The 10,640-nt window shown below is 40.4% G+C and overlaps 1 protein-coding gene across 4 annotated transcripts in view; it reads right to left on the bottom strand.

Moving 5' to 3' along the window:
- COG6 (component of oligomeric golgi complex 6) overlaps nucleotides 1-10,437 on the bottom strand; it is a 55,111-nt gene extending 44,674 nt beyond the window's left edge. For all 4 annotated transcript variants that reach the window (XM_035110205.3, XM_035110206.3, XM_088665531.1 and 1 more), the window contains exons 1-8: nucleotides 10,244-10,437; nucleotides 8,494-8,637; nucleotides 7,402-7,473; nucleotides 5,901-5,959; nucleotides 4,487-4,598; nucleotides 3,081-3,163; nucleotides 2,825-2,895; nucleotides 1,754-1,847 (exon numbers count right to left, since the gene is read on the bottom strand). In XM_035110205.3, coding sequence (XP_034966096.3) covers nucleotides 1,754-1,847; nucleotides 2,825-2,895; nucleotides 3,081-3,163; nucleotides 4,487-4,598; nucleotides 5,901-5,959; nucleotides 7,402-7,473; nucleotides 8,494-8,637; nucleotides 10,244-10,414 — 806 coding nt within the window. In that variant the 5' untranslated portion in view covers nucleotides 10,415-10,437. The remainder of the gene's footprint in view (nucleotides 1-1,753; nucleotides 1,848-2,824; nucleotides 2,896-3,080; nucleotides 3,164-4,486; nucleotides 4,599-5,900; nucleotides 5,960-7,401; nucleotides 7,474-8,493; nucleotides 8,638-10,243) is intronic.
- Nucleotides 10,438-10,640: the final 203 nt, after the last annotated feature.

Here is a 10,640-nt window from a genome sequence, read left to right on the forward strand (position 1 = left end):
TTGGTTTAAGAACAGATTAAGCTTATGAACAACTTGGATTAAAAACACTGCAAACCCGGAAGTAGGTGTTTTGGTTTGTGAACTTTGCCTTGGAAGCAGAACATGTTCCACTTCCTGTTGGGTGTGTTCCATTTGTAAATCGAGTCTCCCACTGCTATAGGAAAGCACGCCTTAGTTTAAGAATGCTTTGGTTTAAGAATGGACTTCCGGAACAGATTAAGTTCGTAAAACAAGGTACAGTACCACTGTATTAGATTGATGGCAGAGGGTTTTTTAAAGGGGGGGGGGGAGAGCCTGCAACACATGGGCCAAATTAAGCCTGCCTGACACCAGTTTAGCATTAGGTTTCAATCAGGGATCCTTGTTTAAACCCATGGGTTTGCAGCTGGTTTATTATGAAAATAAGTTTGCTAACAGAGGTATAGTGCAGTTGGTTAGGGTATGGTGCTGATAATGCCAAAGCTGCAGGTTTGATCCCCGTAACCGACAGCTGCATATTCCTGCATTGCAGGGGGTTAGACTAGATTATCGTCAGGGCTCCTTCCAGTTCTATTATTCTTTAAACCAGGATCCCTTGGATGTAATGCTAAGTGTGTTGGGAGTTTCCATTCTACCTTTAGTTGCAGACATGGGATTGTTACGTGTCACAAGTCTGTTTACATTCCAGCACAGTTTGCTGGCGTAAATGGAACTTCCACTGTATTGCTTTCGTTTTGACTCTCTCTCCGAGAAGAGGGCAAGGAGAGACAACATGTTTGTCTTGATTTATGATTAATAAATCCATAGTTCTTACTATGTATCCACAAGCCTCAGCCTCTTCTGTTGTGCAGTTCACATTGCTGCGTATAGTGTGCTCAAATCTAGGAGGCTTGAGTCACTGATTTATGTCAGAGCCAGAGGTCGATGGACCTTCAAAGGCTGAGGAGGAGATGATCCAGCTGGGGGCTAGCCAGCTGGCCTTTTGACCCCTGGATGCCGACAATGAGCAGATTCTTGAAAGTGAAACCAAACTTTCCAGATATTCTCCTCCCAGCTATTTTATTTGGGGGGGCAAGGGGGGTAGAGAAGGCAAGGGGAGTACATGAATCTGATGTTCTGCTTCAACTTGCTGAAGTTCATCCAACTAGCACTAAATCAGAGTCTAATGTTACACATGAACTGTGCCATTGTGTTTTGAAGACATAAAAATGTAGAAATAATATTAGGAATGCATTTCAGCAAGGCATTTCATTAAAGGAAAAGAAAGTTGATGCTATAGAACAGGCATAGGCAAACTCGGCCCTCCAGATGTTTTGGGACTACAATTATCATCATCCCTGACCACTGGTCCTGTTAGCTAGGGATGATGGGAGTTGTAGTCCCAAGACATCTGGAGGGCTGAGTTTGCCTATGCCTGCTATAGAATTTGGTAGGTGTTCCAAGGCTGCCACCTTGTGGTTGATATCAAGCACTGCTAACATTCTTTAAAAATCAGTCAGCTGCTGCTGAAAAAAGGAAAGTTATTCATAACACACAAGTACCAAGCAATAACACACAAGTACCAAGCAATAAGGAAGCCCCCTGTTATGATGTGAAAGGAAGTTATCCCAAATCTTTAGCAAGAAATATGTAGATTGGTGGAAAGTCCCACGCCTTGAAATATTCAATTCCACAATGAACGAACTTTTTAAGCTAGCTTCTGGCCAGAAGGATGAAGCCCCCAGAATATTAATCTTGGTGACATTATGTTCTGCAACTAAGATAGGCAACATACTTATAGAGAACAGCCCTGTCTTGCAAAGCTTCCATTGCTTGAGCTAGAACTGGGGAAATGTCACAGGATTCTTGGGTTAAAGTTCTGCATTCGCCTGCAAAGAGGAAAAGATCAAGCCAATAGTAAGCAACGTTTCTAATCTTTACAGCGTTCTAAAAATAATGAATAAAAGTTGTTTCAATCCTAAAACACTTATTTTAAAAACTCCTCATCTCAAGGCCTAGGAGACTAAACTTGGGAGTCCTGCCCAGGGCTGTCATTTTGAGTCATACGTGGTTATTTCCAAATCAGCAGGTATTGGATAAGGATGCCTAGGGGCTAATAAGGGAGCTTCAAATATTAGAACATTAAAACATTCCAACATCCCAGCTGCCATAAAACTTAGGGAACAAGCTGTGCTATTACAAAGACTAAGACCTCAGATGCAAACTCTAGATAATATTTTAGAAACTAAGACCTAAACCACATTTCTAATGGCTGTCATATTCGTATTGTTTATTGTCATATTCGATTGTTAATTCAAACTTAATTATATTGTGTTTTATGTTTGCTTAGTACGGTATGTGAATCTGGTTTGGGACTGTAATAAATTTTATTATTATTAAAACATTCCTGTTATAAAAATAACCTGGGTGGGTGGCTGAAAGACAGGACAAAGAGAGGAGATAATGCAGATGCAGTTGGTATTACTTGAGTGACTGCAAACATTTGCAAAAAGACTTCATTTTTCTCCCATTTGTCTGTTTTGCTTTATTGTATAGTTGTTGGTGCTTATTGTTTTAATACTTTTATGTAATTATATGCATGTGAGGTCCTCCTGAAACACAATATATAAATACAGTAAAATTTCCATAAACCATGATGATTTTGGTGCACCAAATAGTACTGGCTAAACTTACACATTAACACACACAAAATATCCCAGGATTAAAGAAGAGTGTAATAAGTTGATGCTATAGAATTTGGTAGGTGTTCCAAGACTGCCACCTTGTGGTTAATATCAAGCACTGCTAACATTCTCTAAATAAGCATCTTTTCAAGAAAAAGCATTATCCCAAAAAACTAAGGTACCTTGAGCCCATCGGTAAAGCTGCTCATAAGCAGTCTCTTGAAGCAAAGCCATCTGTTCCATAATTTCTAGGCTGCAAATTTAAAACAATTAAATGCTTTTAAAAAGTGTTTTATGAAAATTAAAAAAAAATAGTTAAACACATCTTCAGAGCAATTTCCCCGTTCCAAATATATCCACAGCCCACTTTATACAGCTTAAACTGAATGGGGACTACTACTTCCGCCATTGCTTTGTAGTTGTTCAGTGAGAACTCACCCTGATCTCTGCTGGTTTGTGCGCAGAAGAATCTTGACATCGTTGTGGATTTGTTTTACTCTCCCCAATACCTTAAAAAAGTCCTAGGAAACACAAGATTGAGAGTCACTGGTATTTTATTAAAGCAAACTGTCCACACAGAAATATTCCCAGATCATTATACAGTCATTCCTCAGTTTAAGTCCGCTTCGGTTTGAGTACTTTCAGTTTAAGTACTCCGCGGACCCGTCTGGAACGGATTAATCCACTTTCCATTACTTTCAATGGGAAAGTTCGCTTCAGGTTAAGTACAGACTTCCGGAACCAATTGTGTACTTAAACCAAGGTACCACTGTACTACAGGCCACAAACTTTCCAGTTAAAGGAATTTCTAGTGGGTGGATAGGCAAGATCTCAATGCTATAGAATGCAGCACTATTATTAATACTAAAACAAGAGTTTTAGTTCACAATCACCATCCCAAACATAATTTCTCTAAATACACATCAAGGTATGTTTGTGCCTATATTTAAAGTCAACCACTAGGCATGGTCTATGAGCTAAGCCATATTGTATCCTTTCAAGGAAGCAGGTTTGCCTTACATCCGAAATTTCACGAACATAGTCAGTATTCAGCCCTTCCAAAAAGTGTCCGGGTGGAAATCGCTTTAATGTCCATGAAAATCCGGACATATGGCAGCCCATGCCAATAGTGTAGATTTTGACAAATTTCATTAAAAAATAGCTCAGAAACTCTTTTCTCTCTCTCTCTCTCTCTCTCTCTCTCTCTCTCTCTCTCTCTCTCTCTCTCTCTCTCTGATTTCACCAAAGAAAGTGCAACAACTTTGGGCAAAACTAAACAAAGCTCAACAACTTTGCCAAAAACTCAAAAACCTTTGTGTGCCAGGATTTTCAACCCTACAAGGAAGATTTATTTCTTCCTTTTTATTTGTAGGACTAGAAGAGTCTGTGTGTGAAAGAGAGTATAAATGGCTGATAGCATTTTGATTATTTATAGGTAGAACAGGAAATCATGCAGACACAAAATTATGGGACTAACACAAAAAATATACCTATAAGCAGTTAAAAACTCATAACCTATGACTCATAACGAAGAAGTAAGGCTTAGCATATAGAGAATGCTTGACAGGCTTTAAAAATATATAACTGATGAACACAAGTCTTCAGTAACAAATATGCTTAACTTACAAATTTCAGCATTAATATGTTTAGCCCAAGAGTTTTAGTATGAAAGTGCTGGTGGATGTCTGGGTTAAATATTCAGTTTTGATCATATTAACAACTCTTTATGATACATTAGGAGCTATAGGGAATGCACAATATAAAAGGAACAAGATAAATGGAATAGAAATGTTCCACCTCACATGCTAAAGCTAGAATATTATTGTTGTGCAGACTCACGTTACCTCTGTAACAGGCCCATCTCTTGTGCTTCGAAGGACATTCATCTCTTCTGGAGAAAGCTGGAATTCTGCTATGAAAGCATCTGCTATCTGTGCTTTCAGTTCTAACCTATGGCTGCAATTAAAAGGTTGAAATTTGAAAATGGGATACTTATAGCACAGTCATACTGTATATGTGTGTCGACTTAGAAGTAAGTCCCAATAAGTTCTATGGGGTATGCTCCCAGAAACGTTTGTCTTGAATGAGCCTTATACATCACTATTTCAAAATAGAATATATGGATGGAAAGAAAAAATAGAGGTTGAAGTGTAAATGAAACTATATTTGAAGTGAAATATCAGAAGAAATTTATTAATGGGTTGGAACCAGAGCATCCAGTCTGCGAAAGGAACAGCTACGTCTGTCCACAGAGGACACCATGATCCAATGGAGGTTCTTCATTGCAGGAAGGTGGTGGGAAGGCAATATTCACCAGTTTTTCCTTCCTGCAGCAGCCCTCCAGGGTGCCCCACCCATATGCACAGATTTTCAGGGGGGGCACTGGGGGAAGGAGGAATAAGTAAACAGCGCATCCCTGGCCCCCTTCTTCCAGCATAAGCAGATCTCCGCTGAGCATAGGTCTGGATCCGACCCAGAAAGCAGAATCAGTTTTAGATATTCTGATAAAGATCAGATAAATGGAACAATTGGATTTTTATACAAATTACACAGGGGGGGAGAGGGGGAGAGAGAGAGCACCCTGAAAATAGGATTTTAATCCACTATCCAGCGATCTATGCCACTTCAGTGTATTAAAAACATAGCCCTGGTGATTCACATTGAATCATACGACAATATAATGATGCAACAAGCAGGAAAATAATACCCACTTAATAAATTAAGCATCTGCAAGAAACTGCTACTTGAATGTCATTCAACCAGCTTTATACTTACATATATTACAGTGAGTAAAGGCTAGATGTTGGGCCACTAACAACAAAAATGACTTGCTACCTTCCTTTGCATTCTTGGCAATTTCAATTATTGTGCTAATCTGTTTTAAATCATAGCATAACTGAGTTTACCGAACATACCCTGAAACTTATCCTGTCTACTTTAAATAGTAATCCATTCTTATTGAGGAACTGCAAAGTGCAAGAACCATACTTCTTTAAAGTTCAGAAACTATACTAGGAGGACCTTTCAATGCTCGCACAATATTATGCAAAGTGAGTTAATGCAAAATTTTCTCATTCTGAAAATTATGTGATTAGAAAAAGGGAAAGATGCATATCCCATGGCAAAAATCTGAAGAACAGTTTAATAAAAATGACCACTGGAAGCAGTCCTAAGGTGTCTTCATTCAGCACAAATGTGCGAGAATCCAGAAAAGCATTCTAATTTGGCATAAATATAACAAAAGAGGCAAATACATACTTCTCTGCTTGAAGCTTAGTTGTCTTTTCTATTAAATCCTGGGTTTGCTCCTTGGTTGCCTGGAGTACAGAACAGAGTAATTACAGTTAAACCCCATTAAGGACTTAAGGTATATTTCTACTTTTTCATTTGTTGTTTCAACCAAATTACAAGTCATTTAAGCACAGTAGAACAGTGAACAGAAAGGCAGTTAGGTCTCAGAAACAAATAAAGCTACTTATTTCTTAACCTGGCAGAAAGGCAGAACCCAATATATGCACTTTCTGTATTTATATACCATAGGTAGGCAAACTAAGGCCTGGGGGCCGGATCCGGGCCAATCACCTTCTCAATCCGGCCCGCGGACGGTCCGGGAATCAGCGTGTTTTTACATGAGTAGAATGTGTCCTTTTATTTAAAATGCATCTCTGGGTTATTTGTGGGGCATAGAAATTCGTTCATTTCCCCCCCCCAAAAAAAATATAGTCCGCCCCCCCACAAGGTCTGATGGACAGTGGACCGGCCACCTGCTGAAAAAGTTAGTTGACCCCTGTTATATACAGTAGACCCACAACATACACAGTGGTTTCATTCCAGAAATAGCGCACAAAGACAAAATTATGTGTAGTCAAAACACACTGAGTGCAATGGCAGGTGGGATTGCCAAAGTTTCTTTTCTCGGATGCCCCCCCTCTCTCTCTCACACACACACACCTCTTTTTTCCAAGCAGGTAAATGTGCACAAAATAAATGTGCTTAAGTTGCAGGTCTACTGTACTGTCTTTCTTAATACTAGAACTAGGGCCCAGTGCAATACAGAAGTATAACACGTGTGCTAGAATGCTGGTTTGGGTTTGTGGAGATACAGGTTCAACTCCTCACTTAAGACATGAACTTGGATCAGTCACCCTTTCCGAGCCTAATCTACCACACAGGATTCTTGTGTGAATAAAAAGGGAACCCATTGAAGGAAGGGTGGGATAAAAATTATAGAATTGTTCACTTGGAAGGGACACCAAAGGTCATCTAGCCCAACCCCTGGCAATGCAGGACACTTAACTAAAAGCAGACAGGTGTTAAATGTAACAACAACATATCCGCCCCATTAACCTGTCAACAATATATTCATCCCATCAAACTGATCATAATGATTCATAGGAAAAGTGTTTTAGAAACGTAACCTGGATAATTTACATGCACACAAGCTCTGAATAATGTACACAGAGAGCTCTTGTGCATGCAAAATGTCCTATTAATTTCACTAGATGGAGTAGATTCCTGAACAGTGAAGGGATCCAAACACAGACCTGCTTTTGCCATAGAAATTAATGGGGACATCTTTTCATGCAGGGGATCCTTTTGTGCCTTAGAATTCCCATGGCTGTATAAAAAAAATATTCACATTGGGATCAAAAGTGATCTCTATGCGTTGTACTGAGGGAAAATACTGTGTTGTTGAAACTACCAAGTCTCAGTGTGCCAGAAATTATACATCTGCAAACCCCCACCCCCAATTCTTTACCTTCAAGTGATTGGTCATGTCCTGGCAGCAGCTGCTCATAAACTTCACATCTTCATTTATGCTTTCAAGTTCCTGAAAGAGCACAGAAACAGACAAGTAGCCTAAAACACTAGCACCATAGCTGCCAAGTTTTCCCTTTTCTCGCGAGGAAGCCTATTCAGCATAAGGGAAAATCCCTGTAAAAAAGGGATAACTTGGCAGCTATGTAGCACTCATATTGAGATTTGCTTTTTCCACATTTCTCCCCCCTGCCCAATTTTCTGAAACACCAGAACCATCAGATAGTTTTCCTAACAAGCGTAATCTTCACTGTTATATGATACAATCACTGATAAGAATATCCAATGATTTTTCCACCCTGAAGCTCCAGATTTGGTTTTTCAGCGTTGGAGAAACTGGATGGGCAGCAGTATAAGAAAGCGTTACTTTTAGCATTCATGCTTCCCTCTGAATTGCTCCAGAGATATAACCAACGGTGTTGCTCTGTACATGTCTACTCAGGAGTAAGACTCGCTGAATTCAATGAAGCTGACTCCCAGGTAAGTCTGTACAGGATAGCAGGCAGCAATAGGAATCTCTATAGAAAATGTGTGGTGGCAAATGGAGATCTGGTAGTATTTTATATAGATTTTGTGAACATGCTCATAGGGGGTGTTGAACTGTGTCCAATGAGAGTGAGTGCCCAGTGAGAGGGGCACCCCTTGATGGAGAGAAGTGGAGGAAATGGGATACCTGTCAGTATTTTTTCTAGAACCCAATGTGTATGCATGAAACAAGACACTCTACTTCTCATCTTACTCTTAACAAGATTGTCTTAACAAGTTCCCTGTTTGGCCAATGTGGTTGTTTTTTTCCTTTCTGAACATGAACATATTTAGCCACAACCAAGCCTAATCCAGTTTCCCCGTGATATCTTGTGTGCTTCTTTCTCCTCTCTGCAAATTAGACAGGTACAGTAGAGGGGAACTGAACCAAGCAATGGAATTATCAGCCAGTCATTTGCCTCAGAGACATATAGGTGGGTTTACAGAAGCCCTTGATTGTCAGCTTCCTGCTGGACATTTAGAGCATTAATGAATAAAAATTGCATACCTCTTTCACTTGCTTGAAAATGTGAACAAATTCTTCATTTATAGCTAAGCTGCGATGTTCCATATCTCCACGTAAATTTCTTCTGGTACGCAGGCTATTTTCTACAAAAAAGACTGAAAGAGCCTTGAGCGCTTCTAACATCTCCTATAAAAATATACAAAGATCATGTTGACAGTTCATATACAAAATTGACTCCTTTTTTAAAAAAGACACACAACAGAAGACACAGAAAACACCTTCAGATTTACAGAGAAATCACATTTTAACAATGCTAAACTATCTTTACAATTCAAAGCAAATATATAGATTAAATACTCAGCGTATATGTATGAATATAAACATCAACTTGATACAATTATGCCAGTCAACTCAATCAACTAATTACATACTTGCAAGTAAAGCTAAACCCTGTCCTCTATTGTAAAGACTAATTCTAGGGCACCAGTCCAGCTTGAGCTGCATTCAGCTAGGGGTTCCAGATGGGAATGCTCATTCCTATGTGCAAAAGATGTATTCGGTCAGTTCAGTAAGGCTCTAATCAGACTTATGTTATGGATAGTGATATTCAGCTTCATAAGCGGAAACTTGCTTCCCTATGTAAATGGGGGAAGGGGGGAGGCCAGAATACTCTTTTTAGCCAACGTAATCGAAACAGAGTACAGTAGTTTAATAGCCATTCTGTTTTGAACAGCTTTGTGAAAGCAACAGCTTGGTGTGTTTCAAAACCCTGCCTTTCTTTTTTTAAAAAATAATAATTATTATTTGCATGTTTAATACAGAAACAAAAAACCACACATCCCACATCCCCTTCCCTCCACCCCACCCCCCAATTTTACAACTTTCATACCAATCTCTAAATACCTGGTGACTTCCCTTCCACCCTTTTCCTGGTTTCTTTATTTTTCTATTAAATCGCATATTCCACATTTTTAACCTTCAAATTTCTTCCTCTGTTGAATTCTATTAACTCTTATTCTGCTGGATTTACTCAAGACCTACTAGGTTATTTACTTGTTTATACTGGTTTTTAAAATATTCAATTAACGTTTTCCAATCCTCTTTATATTCTTTACTGTCTTTTTCCTCTTACCCTGTTCATTATGCCTGGGAATTCAGCACATTCGAGCATTTTAAACTGCCACTCTTCCTTAGTGGGTACTTGGTGTGTACCGTATTTGTTCTCCACCTTTGCACCTATAAGATTCTAGCTGCAGCGATGGCATATAATATTTTTTGGTTTTTAGGGACTTCTGTTGTTCCCATTCCCAAAAGGAATGTCTCGGGCTTTTGGGGGGGGGATCTTTTTTTTTAAAAAAAATTCGTTGTAAATTACTTCCCAGAATTCCCTGATTCCTTTACAGGACCACCACATGTGGGGGGAAAGGATCCCTCTCTACTTCATTACATTTCCCTGCCTTTTCAATGGTGATGTCTAGTCTAATATATATATGTGTGTGTGTGTCATTCATAATTTAATCAATTTGAACCGCTCATTGCCTGCGAGCTCAACGGCACTTACTTCTGAGTAAACCTGGTTAGGGCTGTGTTGTTGTTCATAACCAGCTAGAAAAGAGGAATCTGTCAACTAAGTCAGTCATTTTTAAAGAACCGCCCCCCCCCACCCTAAACTCTTAAGAGAAAAGGAACCACACGAATGATGCCTTCTCTATGGCTCTGATTCACAAAGCCTGTGCCTATTTCTCAGGTGCGGCAGGATTGACAGCAGGTCACCGTATTGAGCTTCGCCCACCTTGTCCGTCTCCAAGCGCGTCTCCAGCACTTTGCGGAGCTTGCGAGAGAGAGGGTTGGACCCGGGCCCTCCAGACGACCCTTGCGAGGAGGAGGAAGTGCCCCCCGACAAAGCAGCAGCCCCGGCCGCGAACGGCTGCAGCGGCCGCTGCTGGTCTTCAGCCGCCGCCATGTTTGCTCTCTTCCTCCTGCCCTGAAGCCGCCGTGGCGTTAGGCGGTGCCGTCACCCGGACCGGGAGCGTCGCTGCACCGGTTCCCTCCACCTCCCCGTGGCCGGAGGCGCAGAGTTCCGCCCTGCCGTGTTTTCTCAAACGCGGGTCTCCTGCTGCTGTTGGACCACGGGACCTGGTAGCTAGGGATGCTGGGAGTTGTAGTCCAACGAGAAAAGCTGGATATAT

Source organism: Zootoca vivipara, chromosome 3 (assembly GCF_965207765.1).
Source record: "Zootoca vivipara chromosome 3, rZooViv2.hap1.1, whole genome shotgun sequence".
Classification (NCBI taxonomy): domain Eukaryota; kingdom Metazoa; phylum Chordata; class Lepidosauria; order Squamata; family Lacertidae; genus Zootoca; species Zootoca vivipara.